The following is a 26,826-nucleotide window of genomic DNA, read 5'->3' on the forward strand; positions in this document are numbered from 1 at the left end:
TTTTTCTACACATCTTCTGGGGCAGTGGATGGAAGTGCTACAGATATGTACATTGCCAGCTGTGGGCGGCAGATTATTGAAAACAAATAGACACGTGCTGTGGTGGGAAAAAAGAGCAGGGAGGCTTTTGCAAAGGAACTTTTTCATTTTCAGGCATGAAGGTGGAGATACTCTTTAACCACCACAGAATCGAACACTTTCACCCCTTCCTGACAAGGGCAATTTTCATCTTTCAGTGCTCTCACAATTTGCATGCCAAATATGAAGTCATGCAACACTGTACCCCAATGAAACATTCTTTTATCTTTTCTTTGAGACAGACAGTTTTTTTTGTTGAAATTTAATCACCACTGAAATTTTAATTTATTGCTTTATAAGTGGAAAAAAACATGAAGAAATTAAATTTAATTTTTCTGCTATGCCGCTTGCATATGGGGATACCACATGTGTGAGACTTTTTCAGCCTAGATGCATAGAAGGGCCCAAAATCCAAGGAGCACCTTTTGGGCCCTTTAGGGAGTATAAATTGCACATCTAATTACCTGACTACCCAACACATTTTTGGAGGCCCTGGAGCAGCAGGACCATAGAAACCTCTAATAAACAAACGTTTCAAGACATTTTCTGAAAGACATGGGGAGTCTTTGATCAATGAAACGGTGCCCCCTAGATGTACTTTCTATCAGTGAATGAGTGCTCAGCTGCTGCCATCAATTCTTGGTTATCCCAAAATGAGTATATTAGTTATTGTTGAGGTGCTAACCTAATAGTGCAAATGTATCTAAAATTCTATCAAATATACAAACAAAAAATCAATCTTTGCAATCTGTTCACCAAAAAAATATAAATGAGTAAAAGCAGTCCATGCAAAAATAATGAAGTCTTCTATTCCACTTCTTTATCACCATCTGTGAATTAGTGATACATGCTCTTCTTGTATAACTGCTCCACCACCAAGTATAGGAGGGGCCACTCAACAGAAGGCTTTGGGCCACCAGGAGCCTCACCGCTTATTTGTTGATTCCTATGTTGGGTTTGTAGTATACATTTACTTCCTTATTGCTTACATTCAATGTTAACTGCAGGTTTAACCCAGAATAAAAGGACAATAAGGGGTGATCGTGTAATACGTTTATTAAAAGTGGTAATTAAAAATGAAAGCCGATACACTCACGTTTTTCGTGTGCCCTAAAGCGGCACCCACTCTGCAGAGCCTATTCAAAAACAATCCTCGCCACCTGTCGTCTCTCTGAACCAGCATGTGTTCCACCTGAGACAGATGTGACGTCAGTAAAAGACCCGGAAATACCACCACTAGTTAGACCTCAATGCAAGAACTCTATTTGGGCTTGTTTAAGGTCAGTTTGCCCCTCCAGCGCCCACCTCGACCACCTCCAATGCTTCACCTTGTTGTTTGTATAGAGCGATTCCTTATCTCTATTTGGGCTTGTTTGAGGTCAGTTTGCCCCTCCTGCACCCACCTCAAAAACTGACCTCAAACAAGCCCAAATGGAGTCTTTGGTGGAAGACTTATTACTAGCCATGTCAAACAATTATTTTTGGAACATTAAATAGCATTTTAACCAGATTAAGGGAGTAGATATGCACCCAGTGTTGCTTACTTATTCCTCGATAAATGGGAGGAGGAAGCCGTTTACCCACAGCAAATCCCACACCTCAAATTTTATCTGAGGTTCATAGATGATGATATAATCTGGGAAGGACCTGAAGAAGGGTTGATTAACCGGTTGCCGACCACCGCACGACTATATACTGCGGCGGTCAGCCCCGGCCAGGCAGAGTGACGTATCGGTACGTCACTCGCCTGTCACTGACTTGCGAGCCTATCGCGGGCGGGCGCGCGCCCGCCGCGGCTCGTTCACAGGCAAGTCAGTGCGTGTGACCGGCGGACTCGATGTCCGCCAGTCACACTGCGATCGCTCCTGTGAAGGGAGAAAGACAGAGCAGCTTGTGTAAACAAGCTGCCTGTCAGTTCTCCCTGTGTAAAAGTAAAGATCTGTCCGTTCTACTATGTAGAACGGTTGATCTTTGCTTTTACACCAATAGGAATGTCCCTACACAGTAGAAAGCACGCCCCTAGGATACACTTAACCCCTCCCTGTCCAATAAAGTTAACCCCTTCCCTGCCAGTGTCATTTTTGCAGTAACAGTGCATATGTATAGCACTGATTACTGCAGTAATGTCACTGGTAACCCCAAAAGTGTAAAAAATGTCAGTCAAGGGTCCGATCTGTCCGCCGCAATGTCGCAGTACCGAAAAAAAAATCGCAGATCGCCGCCATTACGCGTTAAAAAAAAAAACACCAAAAATGACAAAAATCTTTCTCTTTGTTAGTAAACGCGATAACTTTTGCGCAAACCAATCAAAATACGCTTTTTGCGATTTTTTTTTACCAAACATAGGTAGCATAAAACAAATTGGCCGAAAAATGTTAAAAAATTTTGATTTTTACTTTTTTTTTTTGGGGAATTTCATATAAAAAAATGTGAAAAATATTGTTATTTTTGCAAAATTTACGCTCTTTTTTTGTTTATAGCGCGTGATCAAAAAATCGCACAGGTGATCAAATACCACCAAAAGAAAGCTCTGTTTGTGGGAAAAAAAGGACGTCAAATTCGTTTAGGTACAGCGTCGCACGACCGCGCAATTGTCCGTTAAAGTCACGCAGTAAAAAATCACAAAAAAACCCCTGGTCCTTTAGCAGCCAAATCCTCCGGGGCTTAAGTGGTTAATTCTCTTTAACAGTTAAACCAAAATATATATTGGATTGGATTAACAGGTAATTGGAGTAAAGAAAAAATTAATTTGCAAGATTTGGAGGTATACAAAGATGAAGATAAATTGGGCACAAGAACCTATTTCAAAAGTGTAGATGGGAATGGCTATATAGCAACTAGAAGTTGCCACCATCCTACATGGACTAAAGCCATACCGAAGGGACAATTCACCCGGATCAGAAGAAATTGTAATAGTAATGCAGATTACATCACTCAATCGACGTACTTATAGAAAGATTTATGAAGAAAGGATATACAGTATCTCACAAAAGTGAGTATTTTCCTCACATTTTTGTAAATATTTTATTATATCTTTTCGTGCGACAACACTGAAGAAATTACACTTTACTACATGTAAAGTAGTGAGTATACAGCTTGTTTAACAGTGTAAATTGGCTGTCCCCCTTAAAATAACTAAAAAAATAGCCATTAATGTCTAAACCACTGGCAACAAAAGCAAGTACACCCCTAAGTGATAATGTCCAAATTGGGCCCAAAGTGGCAATATTTTATGTGGCTACCATTATTTTCCAGCACTGCCTTAACCCTCTTGGGTATGGAGTTCACCAGAGCTTCACAGGTTGCCACTGGAGTCCTCTTCCACTCCTCCATGACGACTTCATGGAGCTGGGGGAGGTTAGAGACCTTGCGCTCCTCCATCTTCCGCTTGAGGGTGCCTCATAGATGCTTAAAAGGGTTTAGGTCTGGAGAAATGCTTGGCCGGTTCATCACCTTTTCCTCTGCTTCTTTAGCAAGGCAGTGGTCCTCTTGGAGGTGTGTTTGGGGTCATTATGTTGGAATACTGCCCTGTGGCCCAGTCTCCAAAGGAAGGGGATCATACTCTGCTTCAAAATGTCACAGTACATACTGGCATTCATGGTTCCATCAATGAACTGTAGTTCCCCAGTCCTGGCAGCACTCATGCAGCCCTAGACCCTGGACTCAGCGTCAGCCCGGGTGTTTCTTCCTCAGACTAAACTTCTTAAGTTATAAGATGCGGTTCGGCTCCTGTTGCCTGACCATCAGTTATAACTCAGGACTTGCATGCAAGTGCTGGGTCTGATGGTTTCCACCTTTTGAGGCGGTTCGGTTTGTGCAGTTCCAAACCAGACCCCTGAAAAGAGAGATTCTGACCAAATAGAACAAGGATCTGCTGTCATAGGTCATACTGATCCTGTCAGGGCTCGAGGGAGTCTCTTCTATGGTGGCTCCGCCCCCCGGCCCTTCATCTGGGAAAATCCTTTCTTCCCCTGTATTGGACTGTAATCACCGCGGATGCCAGTCTGTCCGGATGGGTAGGTGTTCTTGGAGTGTGTTCGGCCCAAGGTGTCTGGAAATTCGAGCAATCAGACTGTCTCCATGGACGGGTCGTCTGCAGGGACGCCCTGTGCATATACAGTTGGACAATACTACGACTATGGCATATGTCAATCATCAAGGGGGCACAAAGAGTGCCAGTGGCGGCTGGGGAAGTGGCTGGTATCTTGAGGTGGGCAAAACGATATGTTTCCGGCCCTCTCTGCTGTGTACATTCCGGGTGTAGATAATTGGCAGATGTTGGATCTGGGAGAATGGTCTCTTCACCCGGAGGTATTTCATCAACTGTGTCTTTGGTGGGGGACCCCTAATGTGGACCTGCTGGCCTCCTGTCTCTACAGGAAGGTGCAGCGGTTTGTGTCAAGGTCTCGGGATCCTCTGGCTGACACCGAAGACACCCTGGTGGCCCCTTGAGGTCAGTATAATCTGATTTATGCCTTTCCTCCAATACAACTTCTGTCGAGACTGCTACGCAGAATTGAGGTAGAAGGGATTCCAGTCATACTGGTGGCAGACGTCCCTTTGAAACTTCCTCTCAGGGAAGATCTTCTGTCTCAGGGACCAATCTTCCATCCTGTTTTACGGTCACTGGCTTTTTTCAACCTGGCTATTGAAAGCCAGGTGTCAGAGTTGATGATTCCTGCATTGTTAAAAGCTAGGAAATCTACTTCCAGGAAGGTCTAGCATAGAGTTTGGAAGGCATACATTACTTTGTGTGAGTCTTGGGGGGTTTCTCCCCACTCCTTTTCTGTGTCTTGCCTGTTGGATTTTTTACAATTAGGTGTAGATCAACGTTTGGCTCTGGGCACCATCAAGGGCCAGATTTCCACCTTGGCTATAGTTTTCCAAAGGCCGTTGGCAGTGAAGACCTTGGTTCACACTTTTGTGCAGGAAGTTCATTCTCTGGCTCCTCCGGGGCGATCCCTGGTGCCTCTGTGGGATCTCAATTTGGTACTGTTGGTGCTTCAAAAGCCTCCTTTTGAAAATATTGGAGAACTCCCTCTGCTTACTCTGTCGCAGAAGGTGGCTTTCTTAGTCACTATTCAGGGTTCGTACGGTCATTAAAAACCTGGAAAAGTTATGGAATTCTGAGATGACACTTTCCAGGCCTGGAAAGGTCATGGAAAAGTACGATTTTACAAATGTTTTGGAAAAGTCATGGAAATCTGGGGAGGAGCGGGGGGGATCGGCGGGCAGCGGCGGGGGGAGCGGATGCTTAAAACTTTTTTATTGCAAATTAATGTATAATTATTTTATTTTATGCTTGTGCACATTTCCGGGTCCGCAGCAGCCGAGGAGTAGATCATACACCAAGCACCAATCGCTGGCAGCGGGGAGGGCCGGGCCGCGGTTTGCCTGTATGTGACTGGCCAGCAGCAGCAAACCAATCACAGGCGGCGGAAGCGTCACTGGAGGGCGGGCCGCATGAACGTGATGATGACGCGGAAGGGGGCGGTAACCGTTTCAGTTACCGCACCCCCGCGTCATCGCGTTCATGCGGCCGGCCCGCTCTCCAGTGACGCTTCCGCTGCCTGTGATTGGTTTGCTGCTGCTGGCCAGTCACATACAGGCAAACCGTGGCCCGGCCCTCCCCGCTGCCTGTCATTGGTGCACGATCATTTCCTCGGCTGCTGCTGGCCAGTGACCGACCGTAGGGCAAACTGCGAGCACCTACTGTACCAGTCCTACGGGAATGTTAAAAATAAATGTAAATAAATAATTAAGCATCCAATCCTGAGTCGCCTTAGTTTCTGTGAGAACTCTTTTCTGCCTCATGGGACTGTTAGGTTCGGCCTAAGAATAGTAAGCGCCGCATTTTTTCCAGCTGCACCTTCATGACTCACTGCCACCTGAACAGCTTTATTTGGGCAAGCAGGAGCACCGCTGTTCTTTCTCCCAAAAGTAAGTGCCGCATTTGTGCACCATCAGATCTGTGCCATCCATACCAGTCTGCCTGCACCTCATGACTGTCGCTTGGGCCTAAAAGATTTCTGTGCTGCATTTTGTGCATCTCACTGTCTGTGCCATCCATACCAGTCTGCCTGCACGTCATGACTGTCGCTTGGGCCTAAAAAGATTACTGTGCTGCATTTTGTGCATCTCGCTGTCTGTGCCATCCATACCAGTCCGCCTGCACCTTATGACTGTCGCTTGGGCCTAAAAAGATTACTGTGCTGCATTTTGTGCATCTCACTGTCTGTGCCATGCATACCAGTCCGCCTGCACCTTATGACTGTTGCTTGGGCCAAAAAAGATTAAGTGCTGCATTTTGTGCCATTTATACCAGTGCGTTCACAGTTACAGCAATGCCAGGGAAATGCAGCTTTAAAAATGTATGGCTTCATGACGAAAAGTATGAGAGGTGGCTGGAGAAAGATCAGGACCCGGGACGTGCTAAATGTACAGTGTGTCGTAAAACATTTGACATTTCGAACATGGGAGAGGCAGCGCTGTCTAGCCACACTAAAGGTGCAAAGCACCAGTCTGCAGCTGCGTGCTCGACAGCTTCCAATCCGATCGCTGGCTTTTTCACCCGTGCGCCTGAAGTGACACCGGCTCCCAGCTGCGGCAGCGGTGCTTCCACCTCATCCTCTGTAAAACAAGGGACCATTTTGAGTCACGTTGTATCCAGAAACGAAACTCTAACAGCAGAGGTACTGTGGGCTCTAAAGGTGGTTAATTCACACTATTCATACAAGTCTTGTGAAGACACAGGTCAGCTTTTCCAGACTATGTTCCCAGACAGTAAGATAGCGGCCAGCTTTGCATGCGGCGAACGTAAGTGCTCATATTTATGTTCAGAACAGTGTTGCTGGACACTTTTTTATTTTTTAGTTGCTTCCCCTTGATTTATGTTATATCTCCTGTGGATTACGTTAATCCATTTCTAAGCGGTTCTCAGGGTTTATGTTATGAAACGTCGTTACTGTGCAAGCGTTATTTAAATAAATATTTCATATTCCACTGTACACTACAAAGCTGGTCATTTATATTAGTAAAAATATGCTGGGTGTGACATAGATTTTCTTCTTATTTAACACGTATACATAGACATTTCATGAAACATTAGGTCATGAATATTTACGTGAAGTCATGGAAAAGTCATGGAATTTCATTGGTGAAAATGTGTATGAACCCTGACTATTACTTTTGCACGTAGGGTGCCTGAGTTGGCTGCGTTGTTCTGTCGGTCGCCTTACCTTGTGGTTCATAAGGACAAAGCTGTGTTGCGACCCTATCAGGCTTTCCTTCCTAAGGTTGTCTCGAGGTTTCATTTGAATGAGGATATTGTGTTCCTGTCCCTATGTCCTAAGCCGAAACATCCAAAGGAAATTGCCTTACATTCCTTGGATGTGGTAAGGGCTATTCGGTTGTACCTGGCGGTGACTGAACAGATTCGAAAATCTGATTCTTTGTTCTTACGGATGGACCTTGTAAGGGACGGCCACGTCTGCTGCAACCATTTTCAAGTGGATCAGTCAGACGGTGGTGCAGGCCTATTCCATTAAGTGTCAGGTTCCTCCTTTCCCTGTTAAGGCACATTCTATGAGGGTGCTTAGTGCACATTCTATGAGGGCGCTTAGTGCCTCCTGGGCCTTCCGTCATCGGGCATCAGTGGTTCAGATGTGCACGGTGGCTATGTTGTCGCCTGTACACACATTCACAAAGTTTTATAAGGTGTATGTATTAGCCCAATGATCTGAAGACATGGAGCTGTGTTCGAACCTCAGAGAAAAGGATTTTACGGTAAGACAAGAATCAATTTTTTTTTGCCGAAAATGCAGGAAAGAAAATGTTTTCAACACACATGGGCATCCTTTTATTTGATAAAAAAAGTTTTATTAAAAAATAAACAGTTCCAAGTTCTTATAAGTATCAAGAACAGGCTCAGGAAACCATTTATATAATGTATAACGAACACTATGGTATACATTTTGGCTTGCCTCTATTGCACAAAGACAGTACTGCTTTGTCATAGGCATACAACTGCATTAATCTTCTGCTACTTCCATGTATGGCAATACCACATGTGTGAGACTTTTTCACAGCCTAGCGACTTAGAGGGACCCAAACTCCTACAAGCACTTTCAGGTGTTCAAGGGGGATAAATTGCGCATCTAAATTCTTGACTACCTATCACATTTTTGGAGGCCCTGCAGCACCAGGAAAGTGGAAACACCCACAAAGTGACCAAATTTTAGAAAACAAACACCCCCAAGGCCAATAACATGGTACCAGGGAGAAGCACAGCCGCTTGGTATGCCAATCAGTGATCCACTCCACCAGACATGGGTATGGGTATGTCTTCACAGAACAGCGTTAGTCCCTGCCCAGTCATGTACATATGTACAGTGCCTGGGCGGGGGAAGTCTTTAAAGATATGTTACACCCGTATTCAGGCTCTGCCCACACAGCTGCTCCATTCTTACACAATGATATGTGAATGAATAAGCTACGAATCCCATCTTCCTCTGTGGTAGACGAACTTGTAGTTCTCAATGGACTACGAGCTTGTTGATCAGTGCACTCATGGTCCATAGGCACTTCCTTCAGCTCAGTAGGTACTACTAATTGCGGGTGTAAAAAAGAAAAATACACACTTTATTTTTTTTAATCTGCAAAAACCTTTTGGAAGCATAAATGTTCACCTGACTAAAATGTTTTGGTCCTGACTATAATAAAGAATATGCATTTAAAACCATATACATTTTTCCTTTTTTTTTTTTTTTCCCTCCAGAGCAATGTTATTGAAGCATCTCCTGATATGAAGCGAGAAAGTGAGAAGGAGTGGTATTTTGGTAATGCAGACAAGGAAAGGCGTGGTCCTTACAGTTTTGTTGAGGTAAAGTATAAAAGATGATTTTCAGGTCCTCCGCTGGATGTACCCCCCCCCCCCCTTTTTTTTTTTTTTACTTTCAAAATGCAGTTTATTGAAAATTAATAAACAGATTAACACAGTAAAGCAAAATACAAAACATTATAAATTGGTGTATACAGGAAAAAAAAAATGAAAAGTGTAAACGTACACGCAGCTGTTCATGTAACCACAGTATTGTATATTAGGGGTCAATGCTGACATACACTGGAAAAACAAAGGTGAGGGGCCCGATCACCTCCCAACAAGGAGAAGTGTAGCAATACCGTATGGGGTTCTCCCCCCCCCCCCTTTTCTTTTGTGTGCTTTGTCTTTGTCCATGAATGCATTAAAAAACCTCACTTCTGATACAGAAATGAGGACACAACAAATGGTTAATGTTACATAACCACCCTCCCCTTATGTTCTGCAGGGGCGGGACAGACTGCCGCTCTCTGATGATTATCAACTCTTTTTATGATGGAGTGAGGGGATGGAGATCCTTAGAAAAAGCCAAATGATTGCATAAATGGAGGGGAAATTAGCACTATATACAATGGTCCTTTCTAAAGCTGGGTATACACTATCCAACTTTTGTGGTTAGATTTCCTTCAGATTTACCTTTTCTATGTAGTGCAAGGGCCTGCCTGACTGCATACAAATTAAAAGTGTTTAGATTTGACCTCATATTATATGGTTTTGATAAGTCTAAAGGAAAAAGTCTTCAGAAAATCTTTTAGTGTGCATGGGGCTTAAGGGACGGCATAATCAAGCAAGTCTTACTCTTTGGTTATAAGACCATCTTAAAATCACACACTCACGAATCGGTTATAAACCAGTCCTCCGTGTTCTTTGTTCTCCCTTAACCAGCTAAGATCTCCTTCTCCTCCCCCTCCAACTGATGCTCTGGTAATGTACTAATTGGTAACGAGATGTAAACCAGCTTTCTATGCTTGGGGAAAATACCTTTATCTGGTACCTCTTGGGGGAAGGGTGGAGTTACCCTTTACCTAAAACGGAAGGCTCAATACCTAATCTAATACACTTAACATGTCAGTGTCAGCAATCTCTTTTTCACCGATGTCCATCCTCATATCTCACCCTTGTTAGGGTAATAAATACTGCATTATAGGAAATCTGTGATCAAACCCACTTTTCCACCCAATCCCAGAATAAAAAAAAAAAAAGGGGGACTTCAGGATCATCATTTATTCTCTTGTGGATCAAAAGGCAATTCCACTGATGTTCAAAAGGGATAACTGACTACTGATTTTTTGATCTATGGTTAATGGCTCAGTATAGTAGGAACGTACCTCTAACATTGTCCACAAACGCAGTTTGTGTTGGTTTTGTTATTCATATAAAGCTTAGTTTAGTTAAACTCTTCCCATACCTCTCGCCCTGGCATGTTTTTTGGATATTACAATACTGGCATTATACTCCCATCTGAGGAATTCCAAGCTGGACACAATACTCTGCTTTATCTAACACCTACCTAACACCTACCTCCACATATAGCATACACACCGCCCTGTGGCGGCGGGACATAGTGGGCTTTATCCTCCTTTATCCCACTAGGACCTTTCCAACCCCCACACAGTGGTCAATAGACCCTTAGTGGTCACTGCTCCATATCCACATACCACATAGACACTGTACATCACCAACGATATCCAACCCAAAACAGGCGGGCAGGTTACCAGGTACAGATACCTAGGAGGGAACCCCTCCTTTTCCCCTTTCCTCTCCCCTCCTTTCTCCCACTCCCATTTCTCCACCCCCTCCCTGATTACAACTCCCTGATTAATTCAAAAGAAAGCAATGGCCTCACGTATCCCTGACTACCCTTCCCCACAGGTCAAGTTCTACTCGTTAAATGTGAAAGGACTAAACACACCTGAAAAATTTTCTAAACTCCTTTTATCCTCACGCAAATCCAAAGCAGATGTGGTTCCTTCAAGAAACTCACTTCAGACCTAGGAAAACTCCACAATGACTACTACCCCACAGCTTTCCATGCTTCCAACGATGAATCAAAGTCCATGGGAGTATCTATTCTAATATCCAAAAATTGTCCTATCCAGATTCTAGACACTCTAAAAGACGATCAAGGTAGATACCTATTTATTAAAGAGAATATCTTCAGAAAACCTATTACTCTTGCTAAACTTTTATGCACCTAATATACACAAGTATCTTTCTTCTGCAATACTCTGCAGCTCCTTACATTCTTTCAAGCCGGGATACTGATTGTAGGAGGTGATTTCAACTTGGCTCTTACCCTTTTTAGACACATCCCCCGGGACCTCCTCTTTGCCATACTTATAAATAAAATGCTTTACGGGCAATTAACTTTACACGATACCTGTTGCACTTTATTCCCAAATACACTTTACATTCTTCTCTTTGCCACATAACAGATACACAAGGATTAATTCTTCCTTTCGCAGAATGACCTTTCCTCCCTTCTTACGCATCCATAGAACCAATGTTCCTTTCGGACCACATCCCCATCACTATGACCCTGACTTTCCCCAATTGGATCCCAAGCTCAAAGATCTGGCATCTCGACAATTCCCTTTTAGCTAACCCTGAAACTGAAGGCAATCAAAACACATTCACTTCTATACTTTCGAGAGAACGAGTCACCTGCGATAACTCCAATGCCACCATGGGCTGCTCACAAATGTGTCATCAGAGGTGAATTTATCTCCATAGCCTCCAAAAGGAAGCCCAAGAAGCCCGCATTGATGAGCTCTCGTCATGCATTAGTTCCCTCTAAAAAAAACTCACAAACAATTATTGGTGACCCTTGACGAACTTACACGTACGGAAAGAACTATTAGAGGAACTAGGGAAGACAATTAAGCGCAAATATTCGCTAATGCAGAGGTTATTCTACTAATTTGGAAACCAATTCGGAAAAATACCAGTCAGAGCCATTCAAACTAAAATAGCCGCGTACACAATTCATTTACTTACGGACCCCACCGGTAATAAAATTGTTACAAAGGAAGGTATAGCCGAACAATTTGTTCATTATTACTCTATTCTTTACAACTTGGCTCCTTTGAATGCATCGTTGAACGACAGTATTAGACATGAGATGATTACCAACTTTCTAAGACAATACAGCCCCAAACCCCTGACTTCATCAAGCGCTTCTGATATTCTGATAATACCTCGAAAGCTCTTAGTATGCACAATTGGTTATCTTCCTCCAACAGACCGGGTTTTGTTTTCGCTATCGCTTGGCGCAGAGAAGATGTTTGACAGAGTGGCCTGGGATTACATGACAGAAACACTTAAAGCAATAGGTATCCATAATAGCATGCTACATTTCATCCTAGCATTATACTCCTCTCCTACAGCTAGAGTCCGAGTTAATGGCCACCTCTCGGACACCGTCTCTGTGTTGAATGGTACACATCAGGGATGTCCGTTATCTCCCCTCATTTTCGTACTTACTTAGAGCCCATTCTTCGCAGATTAAGAGCCAACCCTGACAAAAAAAGGAGTTGACATAGCAGGAAGACAATACAAATTAGCAGCTTACGCTCATGATATTCTGTTGTTCCTTACTGATCCCATCGACACGATTCCTAACCTATTGAAAGACTTCTCCTTCTTCAACACCCTCTCCAACCTGAGAATCAACTTCTCAAAATCCCGAGCACTAAACATCTCTCTACCTCAGCCCACTTTATCACAATGCCAAACCAACTTCCCCTTTGGATGGGACCCGCACGCCATTATCTATCTTGGGAGTCCAACTCCCAGTTAAATTAAATGAGCTATACTCGAGAAACTTTCTCCCACTCTTAAGAGTCATTCAACAAAACATACAGAAATGGTCTGTCGGTCCCTTCTCCTGGTTTGGGAGAGCAGCTATCCTCAAGATGAATGTTCTCCCAAGCATTCTTTATCTCTTACCAATTTTACCAATCAAAATTCCTCCAACATTCTTCTCTTCCTTCAGACAGATTTGCACGAACTTCATTTGCTGTTAATTGGATGATTGGCTTTACCTCCATCCGGACACAGTTTTCTCCCTTTAGGGGTGTCCGAATACTTTGGAGACCCAGTCATCATCTTATCCATTCTGTGTAAGATCTCCCCATACACCTGGCATTGAATGACTGGTTTCACTTGTTTTTCAATAACCACTTTGAATTTACATATGTAAACGCCCTTCCACTTTGTCTCTTATAATTGAAAAGTGTCTTTTGTGATTGTCTGTCTGTGAGTTTCATTCCCTTTTTCTTCTGAAAAACCTTACCAAAAACATTGAAACAAAAAAAAAGATGATTTTCAGATAATACATTTGTGGTGACAAAAGAAAGCTAGGGAATGATGTCTGTGAAGGTTCTCATTTATCCAGGTCATGGTATATTTCTAGTGGTAGCTGGTCACATTAAATTGGACCTGCTCTGCAATGATGAAGACATTATACCACTTATTCCACTCACTCAGGTTTCAGAAATTACAACAGATGCAGGCGTTGTAAAGATTACACATAAACAATAAAGTGACAGAGGCAGCAAGTTAAATATGTTATGTGTATGGAATGACCATTATATTGTAGGACGCAACCAACTTTACAGAAATGGAAGAGGGAAGAAAGAGAGGGAGCCTGACTTGATTTGGCAACAGAGAAAACCTGGGGAAATAAGGGTTTGGCTGGGTTTTGAGAGGAGGAGATTTAGGCCAGGATTCTCAACAGTCAGGCATAAAAGAGAAAATAGTTTGTTTATATCTAATTCAAATAGGTGGCGGTCAGTCGGCTGGTAGGAAGTATGTGGTTCCCACACCCAAGAGACTTTGTCAGATAGTGCCTTGAAACTTAACTGTTACCTCTTTTATTTTTTCACTTTAAGTTCTGACCAGAGTTTCTGAGAGCAATGCCCTAGCAATGGTCTGTTTTGTGACCATCAGAATGCGGAACATGAGTGTAAATTGGTACCTGGAGATATTGATGGCTTCCAGATTTAGATGCTCTTCATATGGATTCATTGGAAGCAATTGTTTGAACAGAATGTCAAATTTTGTATACTTAGGACCATATTTTTTAGACAATAGGGCAGGTCCACAAGGGTATGTAGAAATGTGCCTGCTTCTGAACAGTCACAAGCTATCTGGGAGCAACATAAACCAGTTAAGTGGATACCATATATACCACCAAAACAGTTTAAGTAGTTTACACTCCTAAATCATTGCATGAGCAGGATTTGGTAGTTTCCCAGATTTGGGCCCATGCATCATGTTCTAATTCTGTCCCCATATATGGTTAATTTTGATGCATAGTTGAGACCCTGGCCTGTACTTGGATAACAGAGTGCAATAAAGAGGGAATGGTTATAATAAGTGTCAGAAACATACCCAAGCATTTAAAGTCATATGGGTAAACTAATACAGTCACCATGGAATGTGTCAATGCAAATGTTGACTGTCCAAGAGCATCACGGGAGGTGAAATGTTTTCAAAACCACCCTGTTTGAATGCCCACAGCAAACAATTTGTGGTGCTATTACCCTTCAGTTACAATCAAAGTGTAAGATTAGCACCTGTGCCAAACTACAGCCTCCACAAGCTGTTTGAACCAGACATCCAATTTCAGCTAAAGTGGGCTTTAGTCATAGCATGCTAAGACTAATGCCCACTTGGACTGAAAAGCATCAGCAGTTTGGTGTATTGGATGTTTTGCTTCTGATGGAAATTTAATTAGGAATTTTTTTTTGAGTATTGGACACCGGGTTGCTGACATTCATCAAATTGGACCCCTTGTTTTAATACTCACTATGGTGACACAAAGTTGTTGGGAGCTGTTAATTCTTCAGGTTACACGGTTCAAAGTGTGAATTGCTGTTAAATCACTGGGGTAGAGATGTCAAAACAGCATTGTATGTGGGTAATGGGGGATTTCCTGCTTCCTTTTTTGGGGATGGTTTCAGTCCGACAACTTGCAAATGAAGGGCTTAGCTTAACTGCTTTATTAGACAGCAGAATATGAGAAAATCGCTGAAATGTAAACACTTGTATTTAAAACTGCATGTATACCATGGTTCTTGCTTACACATGGGGATATATGCCTATCCACCAGCCATTGGTATATCATTTCCAAGGTAAGAAAATAAGATTAGTGAGAACCTGTCGCCAACCTTAAAACTGCAGAAAAAATGTTATTTTACATGCTTACTTAGTGTTTTTGCTTTCCATTACCTTAATCTTCTAGTACAGAACACAGGCTCTGTAGTCTGGGCTATATGGCATTACCTTCAGGTAATTGGACACTGGGAAAAGCTTTACTGGAAATATCTTCCTGTACATCCTCTCCTAACCCCACTCACTCCGTGGGGCTCCAGGTGTTTGTGATTGTCCTTAGGTGATGGCAATACCCTTTCCACCGAGAATGCAATAAAGCATGTCTGCTCCTTGCTAACTGCCTCTCCAGAGACACAGACATCAGTCTGAGCCTGGGTTACAGAGGCTTCTTTACTGGGAACACAAATAGCCTCTAGTTTCACATCAATTTTTGAGTACTCGTCAGGGCTTCCCTTCTCTTAGCTATGGTGGAGACAAGGCGCCTAATAGCACTCGGGCTATAGATGGCACCAAGAAAAACCAGCAAAACGCTCAAGGTGATACCTGTTCCCCTGCACTGGGGCAAGGTCCCATAACTCCATTTCTCTAATTCTAGTTCCTTCTCAAGCACACAACACATTGCCTATCTGACTAATGATGATTTTACTGCAACTATGCCTGATTTCTTTGGGAAACTCTTCCTTTCTGAAGCCTTTGGTCTACAGGGCCCAAAAGCGCATTTCTGTTTTTCCCCCACCAGATCCTCCTACCCTCTTCATATAAGATATTGTGGGGGGTGAGGTGGAAGAGGATCCAACAGTGGTATATTCACCTTCTGCACTAGCTAAGGCTCACACCATTCTACTGTGATCTCACTTTTTGATGTGGAGCACACTATCCTTTTTTCTAAAACGCACTAGAGTTTTCTCAGTATAAGGCTTCATGTACAGTTGGCCGTCATTTACAGTGGCTGCGGGAAAATGCAAAAACGTGGCAAGATCAGGTTTTCCCTCGGCCGGCGGTCAAAACGTTCCTATCCTGAACACGTTCAGGAGAGGGAGGTTAAACCTTCCCTAACCGCAGCAGCTCCTAAACTCTGCTAAAAGTCTGTGTGCATTGACACACAGGCTTTTATGGATTCAAGTTTAGGGTATAGGCAAAAAAATGCCAAAAGCTCCTAAACTCAAGTTTAGAAGCTGTTAGTGTACATTAAACCTTAAAAAGCTCTTATGGGCACTTTAAGGCTGGCAACTTTTAAAAGGCATATAATAAATAGTGCAGCGCTAACAATTAATAAAAAGATTGGAAGCAAAGGAAGTATCCCAATCTAAAAATGAAGTAATCATGCACATATGGTGAAATCTGTGCTCCACTCTGTGTGTCCGACACCCAGCCACACTATCTTCTCACCTCAAGGTAAGCCCCTGTGTTACCAGATGGGCTAACAAGGCACAAGACTTTCACTCATGTCAGTAAAATCCCAAAGATGATGACCATGGATCTTTAGCCAGGAGATGCAATCAGTGCAGCTAGACCTCACCAGAGAAGCTCACTGTCCAGCTTGTTGTATAAGAAAACGTCTTCATTACTTCCTCCGCTGACCTCCTTGCTGCAGTGCTTCAATCTTGCTTCTTTTCACATGTGGTGTTTGGCTTCTCTGTTCACCTATGAAAAGAGAAGCCAAGCATACATAGCCTGCAGAAAGAACTCCTGCCCCCCATCTCCTGAGCTGGCAGACAGCACATTACCCTGCTGTGCACTGCCATCTCCTCATCTGTCCTGGTACAATGAGTCCAGACTTGTTGTCGGACACCAGCTATTCAGAGCACGGAAAGAGCAGAAACTGTGTCATCTTGTATTGTCAATTACTGTGAAGAAGTTGAAGAGCATTTATTTCAGAGAGGCTAGTGTAGTTGTCGTGTGTGTGCTGTTGTCTGCTTGTGTTTTTGTGAATGAAAGTGCTCTTCTCCAGCTGCAATCATTCATAATGCAAGCTGGCCATTTCCAATTTCTGTGTGCACCGAATAGCATGTGCCTGGTCCAAACTCTGTGTGCCCTAAACAGGAGAGATGAGGAGGCTTTTTTTTTTCTTCTGGCGATACTACTTCTGCAAGAGCTAGTTCACACCACATGCAGTCCAGTGCGTTTTTTTTGTTTCTGCATCAAAAACACATGGATAGTAAGTTATATAGTTTTCAATGGCATAGTTCACACCAGTGCAGTCAGTTCCAGGGTGTTCCAGTTCCAGAAAAGAAAGTAGAAAACGCTGCATTTTTTCTACACTGAACTGTACTGGAGTGTAGAAAAAACGCTTCAAAAAGGCACTGCAACGCTTCAAAAACTCATCAAAAACCCCATATGCAGAAAGCATCTGGAAGGCATCCGGGCTGCGTTTCTATGTTGTGATCTGGCCCTAAGTAAGACCATGTGTGTTCCAGCAGGTTTTGGTGCATTCTGGTGTGTTTTGAATGTGTTTTACCGTGTTCCAGTAGAGTTCAGTGAAGAAACAATGCAGCATATTCTACTTTTTTCTGAAGCCTGGAATGCACTGGAACTGACCGAACTGGTGGTAACTATGCCATTGAAAACCATATAACCTACTATCCATGCGTTTTTGATGCAGAAAAAAACGTACTGGACTTCATGTGGTGTGAACTGGCCCTAAGAAGTTGCTCCTTATATTTCCTTTATAAAATGACTCATTTATGCAGCAAGAATAATGCAGTCTTATTTTTATAGATGCAAGAATTCTGGAACAATTCAGTACTAACCTCAAAAACGCGCTGCTGGGCCCAGGGAATGGATGGTTGGAGACCTCTGCAAGTCATACCCCAGCTGAAATGGTGCTTGCTGGCAAGCGGTCAACCTGTCTTAAATGAAACTGATTTGGCCACGTTAATTCTAAATATGCTTATCACTATGTGTTCATACTTTCCTAGCCGGTAAGCTGCTGCAGATAATGTATATTGTATACGTTTTAGAGAATTTATTTCATTTTTTTTTGTTAAGGTGTGCATTGTCATTTCACCAAAAAAAAAATCTTTGATAGAGATGAGGAAACCTTTGGGATCTGAGGTCATTTTGATTACTCGTATAAATCTAATGTGTGAGCTTTCCAGGTTTACCATTTGGAAACTTAATTATGCAATTTTGTTGACGAAGCCAACGTATGCACAAAAGCGACATAAAGAACAGTACAAAGCTGAAACTTTGAATACTTGTATTCAGTACATCTTTTCTGTTTCAATAGTTTTATTGTTGTTTTTTCGAGAAAATATAACAGTAGTCAGCTGTACATAGCATAAAACCAAACAAAATGGGTTGCTAAAAGCTGGCTCAGCACCGTTGAGAGCCTAAGCCTGACAGTCTCACCCCCTCCACAGCCCGGCACTCCAGTGACAGTCACTGCTTTATACTCAGAGTGGACCCGAGAACTGAGCAATCGGTGGCCACATGATCGCTCAGTTCTCGGTCTTCGAGCCAGCAGGGAATAGCTGCAGTAGGTAGGTGAATTTGCTTTTTTTTAGGATTCCCAACCTTCCCATTTTTAAGGCTTAAATGAAAAGGGTCTGTGTTTGCCATGCTTTTGCTAGGATTTGTTTAGCTGTGAAAATGTTATTGATTAGTGCAGATGTGTGTGTAGGCTTATTTAAAAAGACTTTTCTTAAATCCATGTTTAGCCAGTGGCCCAATAGGGTAGAGATTATATAAACATCTTGTCAAAATTGGTAGCTGATGGGACAGGACAACCAAAGGTGGTTCTATAGTTGTATTCAAAATTATTCAACCCCCACTGAAATTGATTGTTTTGGCCAGTTTGACATTGATTTTGATCATTCAGTCATCCTGCTTACAATTAAATCAAAGAGGCACGTGTAGGTCAGACAAATATAACATAACAACATTTATAATGAAATAACCACAAATGTCTTTTCTGTGCTTACATCATTATCAGTTTTATTCAACCCCCAAGTGACATTCAATCTTAGTACTTAGTACAACATCCTTTTACAGTTATAACAGCTTTTAAACTTGAAGCATAGCTTGACACAAGTGTCTTGCAGCGATCTACGGGTATGTTCGCCCATTCGTCATGGTCAAAAGCCTCCAGTTCAGTCACATTCTTAGGCTTGTGCACTCAAACTGCTTTCTTTAAGTCCCACCAGAGGTTCTCAATCGGATTTAAGTCTGGTGACTGTGATGGCCACTCCAAAATGTTCCAGCCTTTAATCTGCAACCATGCTCTAGTGGACTTTGAGGTATGCTTGGGATCATTGTCCTGTTCAAAGGTCCAACGTCTCCCAAGCCTCAGGTTTGTGACGGACTTCATCACATTGTCATCCAATATCTCCTGGTACTAAAGAGAATTCATGGTACCTTGCACACGCTGAAGCTTCCCTGTACCTGCAGAAGCAAAACAGCCCCAAAGCATGATTGACCCCCGCCATGCTTCACAGTAGGCAAGGTGTTCTTTTCTTCACAGGCCTTGTTCTTCTTCCTCCAAACATAGCGTTGATCCATGGGCCCAAACAGTTCTAATCTTGTTTCATCAGTCCACAGAACACTATCCCAAAACTTCTGTGGTTTGTCCACATGACTTTTGGCATACTGCAGTCGACTCTTCTTATTCTTTGGAGACAGCAAGGGGGTGCGCCTGGGAGTTCTGGCATGGATTACGCAGTGTGCGCCGTATTGTCTGAGCAGAAACTTCAGTACCCACATCTGACAAATCTTTTCTCAGTTCCTCAGCAGTCACACGGGGACTTTTCTCCACTCTACGCTTCAGGTAGCGCACAGCTGTCGAAGTCAGCATCTTCTTTCTGCCACGGCCAGGTAGCGTTTCAACAGTGCCCTTTGCCTTGAATTTGCGAATGAATCTTCCTATGGTGTCTCTTGGTATGTTTAACATCTTTGCAATCTTCTTATAGCCATTGCCCTTCCTGTGAAGAGTAATCACCTCTTCTCTTGTCTTCCTGGACCATTCTCTTGACTTCACCATGTTTGTAACCACACCAGTAAATGTCTAGAAGGAGCTGAGTATCACAGTCATTTTAAAGCTGCCTAATTGGTGCTTATTAGGCTTTATTGCTGCTCCCTGACATCCACAGGTATTTTCAATACCTGATTGAAAACACTTCAATGAACCTCTGTTCTTCAGAGTTGTAGTCTTTAAGGGGTTGAATAATTGTGTCAATGAAGAATTCACAAAAGAAACATTTACTACTGTATTATAAAACCAATTGATGTCATTTTAGTTGCATATGGTTCTTTAAGAGGTCCTTGTATGATTTCATTCTGAATACAATTACAAATGTACACTAAATTCCCTAAAACCCTTTACAGCATTGGGGGGTTGAATAATTTTGAATACAACTGTATTTGCCTTGAACAGGGCAACTTCCAAAGCAATAGGCATAAGAGCCAGGGAAGGACTTGGTCAGTACATGATGCCAGTGCATCAGTATGTTTTTCTAAGGCAAAAGCATTAATGGAAGATTTTGAGGTAATCAGCCAGATGTCTAACCACTCAGTTGGTAAAAGGGGTTGGTCTATTTCTGTATATAAGGAGCGGGGAGACAGCAGAACTTTTCATTTTGGGTATAAGGAATGCTTGCCAGGCTCCCCTTCACGTAGTTGGCGCCTATGTAAAGCTCAGAACTGGATGGACAAATTCGTTTTGGCAGGTAGAACAGCTCTCATATGTGTTTTATGTGTGTATTTAGTGGTTTGCCCAGTTTTCACTGTATGTTGACTGTTGTCTTGGTAGTATCACATTTATTTCAGTCTGTTGAAAGTAGTCATTTTAAAAGTTGTTAAATCTTTCAGTAGCAAAGAGATTTCATTGCCCTATATCCCTAGCCTCAATTTTGTGACGGATTGATGTAGAACCAGCATTCAACAAAGACTGAATTCTGTGTACTCGTTCCGGGTCAGTAACAGATTCCCTTTAACTTCATGGGTTTATGTTTTATTTAGTGATCAAGACAATGCCATTATTAGACCTTTACCGAAGGCGAAAAGACTGCTGACTGACAATACCTGCCTTCCGCACATCACACAGGTCAGTAATAGTTTAGCTGTGGATCATACCAAGATAAATCTTCCAAGCTTGCTTGCTGTTATGAGCGAAGTTAAACCATCTTCCTACATTGTAAATGTCACTAACTGTTTACTTTTTTTTTTGGTGGGGGTGGGTTTGGGGAGGTCTGTTCTGGAGTCTTTTGCTACAGCTGAAATGTATTTTCATGTCACTTATAGCTTTTGCTGACATTTGACCCAATCCTGGTCGAGAAAGTTTCCATTTTGCTCTATCACATCATGCAAGACAACCCCCAGCTGCCTCGTTTCTATCTGACTGGAGTCTTCTTCTTTATAATGATGTATACTGGCTCCAATGTGCTTCCTATAGCCAGGTAAGCAGTAGCCATCCAGGCTAAACCATGGGTAAAGGACTGTTAACTTCCAATATATATACCTTTTTTTTTTTTTCTTGGTGATAAACAGCACAAACAGAATCAATTTTACAGGCATTTCATATATATATATATATAAGCAACAAAAACTGTTATGGTAGAAAAACAAAGGGTATTCGCCCCGGTTCTTATAACAGCTTATAACAACAAACAATTGAGTTGCATATCTGGATGAAGACATTGTTAAAACCGGAGACTGTAGGTCAGAACTATACTATGTAAATCCCTAATGTATAAGATTTGATCACAAATAAAGAAAAATTGGTTTCTCAAAACGTACAGGCTTGTAGGACTGCTTGCCTTTAGGGGAGGAGAGGGTGCGGGTGTAGGAGGTAAACAGGGTTAACGGTTTCCCCTTCCAGGAGTGAGAGATTGCATATTTTTTTCTTTGGAGGCATCTTCTGTAGTAGGGTGGATAAAATATTCATCTCTGGCCAATGCCGCTCTAATAGTAGAGAGTTCTCGGATTTGGAGAAACTCTCCGACTGAGTACGATGGTCCAGGGAATAGAAAAAAAAATAAAATTTGAAAGGGGGGAAGAGGAAAGGGATATCTAGTAGGAAGGGAAGGGATGGAATGAGAATGGAGAACCTGTGTCTAGAACGAGGGGAAATATTCCCTGGAGGCAAGAGAGAGGCTAGTGAGGTCTCCCAGAAAGCCGCTCCGTAGCTTCTTTTCCGTTATCTCCGATGTGTCATTGATCATAAAGGTGGTATTCAGAGTCTATAGCAGTCTAGGGATAGACTGAAGTAAGGGTAAAACTGTGTGGCTGGGAGCGATAGGCGGTGAGGAAAGTGGCTTCCTGTTAAAGCGAAGTGTGTATCAGTAAGCACTTGTATTCTCAGGATGGGTTTATGAGTGGTGGACAACATTCGTTATGCGGTGGTATACCTTTTTATCTATATGGTTTGTGACCAAAAAAAATATAAGGAGACACCCTTGCCAAATATTGCAATTTAAGAATGATGGTTGTTCATACATTGATTGCATGTACTGTTCAAGCAGTGCAAAAATATTCAACTTAACCAGCTTAACCCTCCATTAGATAGATCTCACCTATTTTACCACACATTAAAAATCACAAACCAATATAATTGTGTTATGCCCCATAGTTTGCTAAAGGGTAGATTTGATTTGATTCAGTATCTAATTTTCATTTATACAGTTATAATTCTTTTAAATTGGATTAAGAAAAAATGGTTTCATTATATAGTCTGTTTATATTAAATCTTATTGTCACACTGTTAAATAGCACATTTGGCACAACATTGTTTTTAAAGGGTTTTTGAATCTAATGCTAATGTATTTAGGGAGTTTTTACTCCCATACAGTGTTTAAGAGATTTTTTTCATTCACTTTCTCTCTAATGATTTAACCCCTTCACACCGACAACACACATATGCGGCGTCACTGGACTGCGCTCTAATCTGTGGGTCCGCATATACGCATAATCTGTCTTTTTGCTGGGAGCGCTCTCCCAGCACAGGTCCCGTACTAACGATCGAGACCTGAAACTCTCGACTTCGGGTCACCTGATCACTGTGGTAGCCTCTGTTTGGCTACCACAGTGATCAGTCACTGTGAAGCCCACCCCTGTGTTTTTTCTCTGTTAATGGAGAGGAAAGATACTTTCTCTCTCCTTGAAGAGAGAAAAAAGTGTGTGTAAAATAAATAATTATAAAAAAAATAAAGAAAAAATACCTGAAGACAAGGTATAATCCATCTGTATGCACAAAGTAGTTGTGATATGTATGTAGAAGAGTTGCAAAATTGTGCTTAGGCATTAATATTTTTTTTACCCTTAGGTGTGATGGGGTTAATTAGACAAAAGGTGAAGAAAAAATCTGCAGCAGGGGCAGAGATAAAATAAAAAGCAATTAGCCCCCCAGCCTTTCCTTACTCTACTAAAAAAATTATATTTTCATTTTTTATCAGTGTTAGAAAATAATAGTGTCTATAGTTTGAAATGGAAATGTAATTTTAATAACAGTAGTTTTTGGTTTTTTTTAGTCTTGGATAGAGTGGAGAGGGATTAGATTACATGTCCATTTGTATTGCTGTCTGTGCCCCCCATTAAGGATATTTACCCTCTCTATTTGTCCTGTTTTACCATTATCATTGAAAGTGAAAATAAAATAAAAGAAAATTGCAAATTTTAGGTTGTTCCCAGAAAAGTAAGGAGGAAATCTTCCAATGGGGACACTAGTTCTGGTGACCTGGGGGTCCCCAAGGAGAATGCCCACAATTTGCAGGGATTTTCTCTCATTTCCTGTTTGGCTGTGGGACAGGAAGTGAAGGGAAATCTACGCAATGGGACACAGATGGCAAAAAAAAAAAAAAAAATCTGAAAAGGGATATGACCCTCCCTTGCTCTATCCCAATTGAAATAAAAAATGTCTTGCCCTATGGTTCTACTTTAAAGCGTTTGCAACTGGTATACAAGTCTGGGATTACAAGTGTAGTCATGTCTGAGAAGTATATTATGTGTTTTACCCAGGCATGTATCAAAAAACGATTTTATATTTTTTATGTAGCTTTATGTAGCTGTAATATTTTTAATTTATCTCATGATTTGTCATAAAGAGATTATAACTAGGCTTGAGCATGCTGAGTGGTGTTACTAAATTTTGTCTCTTGTGTTTTTTTAAATTATAAAATGCTAATGCATAGCCATTATGTAAATATTCATTCATTCCTCTTTTATAAAGGTTCCTGAAGTACACTCATACAAAACAAGCTTTCAGATCAGAAGAGGTCAGTATTAGTTATGGAAATGATCTGAATTTTGAAAACTTTTTAGAAAATAGGACATTATTTACTTTAACCATTTCAGCCTTGAAAGGTTTTATCCCTTTGACAGGCCTTTTTTTGCGATACAGCACTGTATACTTTAACTGACAATTGCGCGGTAGTGCGATGCTGTACCCAAATAAAATTGATGTCCTTTTTTCCCCACAAATAGAGCTTTCTCTTTCTTTTATCGACGGATGCAGTGCTCCAGAAATCATAACTAATGGGTTATATTGCCTCCTCCAGGAGTAGGACTAGGCAGAACAAAAAACACCTGGCTACGCCCATAGGCCGTCCTCAGATGGTATGTAACCCCCCCTCTCTGCTCTAGGTAATCGGTTTTAATGTGTCTAGATGGGAATAAGGACCTAGGCTCCCGGCTGGGATCTCTAGTCCTAGAAATTTTCTCCTTCCTTACATCTTTTTTGTTCTCTCTCGGGAGATCTACAATTAGCTGCCAGGCTGTGTGACGGGCTGGATAATCTAGATCCAGTGATCCTCCCCAGCCAGCAAGCTTGTGCAGACCGCAGCTATGCGCTAGGTCGGTTGTGACATAGCCTCATGGACAGAGGCTGGCCCTTGAGTTAAACGTCTCGCAGGGTCGCTTACGACCGGGCTTGGGTCTGAGTCGCCTCGGTCCCTTCGCCGGCAGCTCCCCTACTTCGGTGGCGAGGAGTTCTGTCTGGAGCTTTACCCAGACCATGAAAGGGTAAGTACAGTCCCCACTCTCCCCTTTTGGGGGTTTTTACATAGTTACATAGTTAGTGAGGTTGAAAAAAGACATCAGTCCATCCAGTTCAAGCTATGATGTGTGTGTGTGTTTGCTTTTAACCGTACATTGTATACCCCTGTATGTTGTGGTCTTTAAGGTGTCCATCTAATAGTTTTTTGAAACTATCAATGCTCCCTGCTGATACGACTGCTTGTGGAAGAGAATTCCACATCCTTACCGCTCTTACAGTGAAGAACCCCTTACGCACTTTAAGGTTAAACCGCCTTTCCTCAAGTTTTAGTGAGTGGCCACGTGTCTTATTGTATCTCCTTTCTCTGAATAGTTTGTTCCTTATGCTAGGGTCGCCAGTACAGTATTTGTACATTGATATCATATCCCCCCTCAATCGTCTCTTCTCCAGAGAGAATAGGTTCAGTGCTTGTAGTCTTTCCTCATAGTTGATGTCCTCCATTCCCCTAATTATTTTTGTTGCCCTTCTCTGGACTTTCTCCAGTTCCAGCACATCCTTCCTGAGGACCGGTGCCCAGAACTGGACAGCATACTCCAGATGTGGCCGGACCAGAGTCTTGTAGAGTGGAAGAATAATCTCTTTATTTCTGGAGTGAATCCCCTTTTTTATACAACCCAGTATTCTGTTGGCTTTGCTTGCGGCGGCTTGGCATTGCATGCCACTGCCAAGCCTGTTGTCTACCAGTACCCCCAGGTCCCTTTCCATCCTAGACTCACCCAGAGGTTCCCCCCCTAGTGAGTAGCTTGCTTTCTGGTTTCTGGCCCCCAAGTGCATTACTTTACATTTTTCAACATTAAATCTCATCTGCCATGTAGTTGCCCACCCCGTTATTTTGTTCAGGTCTGCTTGCAAGATTTCCACATCCTGCATAGAAGATATTGGCAAGCCTAATTTAGTATCATCTGCAAATACTGAGATTGTACTAAATATCCCCTCCTCTAGATCATTTATGAATAAATTAAACAGGATTGATCCCAGGACAGAACCCTGGGGGACCCCACTTTCCACACCCGCCCAATCTGAATACTCCCCATTAATCACCAGCCTCTGTACTCTCCCCTGGAGCCAGTTCTCTATCCAGGTATTCACCTTATGGTCCATACCTACCTTCCTTAGTTTGTACAGTAAGCGTTTGTGGGGAACGGTGTCAAAGGCCTTTGCAAAGTCCAGATACACCACATCCACAGGCTTACCTTTATCTAAGTGGCAGCTCACTTCATCGTAGAAGGTTAATAGATTGGTTTGGCACAAACGATTTTTCATGAATCCATGCTGATTACTACTTATAATACCGTTTTCATTACTAAAGTCTTGTATGTGGTCCCTTATCATCCCCTCCAAAATTTTGCAGACTACTGATGTTAGGCTGACCGGCCTATAGTTACCCGGGATATATCTCGGCCGCTTTTTAAATATTGGTACCACGTTGGCTTTTTTCCAATCAGCTGGCACCATACCCGTCTGTAAACTATCCTTAAAGATCAAGAATAATGGTCTGGCAATCACCTGGCTGAGCTCATTAAGAACCCTTGGGTGCAAGCCATCCGGTCCCGGGGATTTATTTATGTTAAGTTTCTCTAGTTTAGCTCTAAGTCTATCCTCTGTTAGCCATGGCGGCACTTCCTGAGGTGTATTATTTAGTTCGGCCTTACAAGCTGGGTTTGTGTAGCCCCCCGATTCCTTTGTGAAGACTGAAGAAAATAAATTATTTAACACTTCCGCCTTTTCTCTGTCCTCTGTGGCCATTTTTCCTTTATCATCTTTTATG

The 26,826-nt window shown here is 42.3% G+C and overlaps 1 protein-coding gene across 2 annotated transcripts in view; it reads left to right on the forward strand.

Moving 5' to 3' along the window:
* The window catches only part of DNAJC13 (DnaJ heat shock protein family (Hsp40) member C13), a 350,519-nt gene that overhangs the window by 227,475 nt on the left and 96,218 nt on the right, over window positions 1-26,826 (forward strand). For both annotated transcript variants that reach the window (XR_014225354.1, XM_082259499.1), the window contains exons 27-31: window positions 8,855-8,959; window positions 17,792-17,994; window positions 21,029-21,113; window positions 21,311-21,465; window positions 24,234-24,279. Coding sequence is in view for 1 of the 2 variants with exons in the window: in XM_082259499.1 (XP_082115625.1) it covers window positions 8,855-8,959; window positions 17,792-17,994; window positions 21,029-21,113; window positions 21,311-21,465; window positions 24,234-24,279 (594 nt within the window). In the remaining variant the exon portion in view is untranslated. The remainder of the gene's footprint in view (window positions 1-8,854; window positions 8,960-17,791; window positions 17,995-21,028; window positions 21,114-21,310; window positions 21,466-24,233; window positions 24,280-26,826) is intronic.

The sequence above is a fragment of the Pelophylax lessonae genome, assembly GCF_965119305.1.
Source record: "Pelophylax lessonae genome assembly, chromosome: 5".
Lineage (NCBI taxonomy): Eukaryota > Metazoa > Chordata > Amphibia > Anura > Ranidae > Pelophylax > Pelophylax lessonae.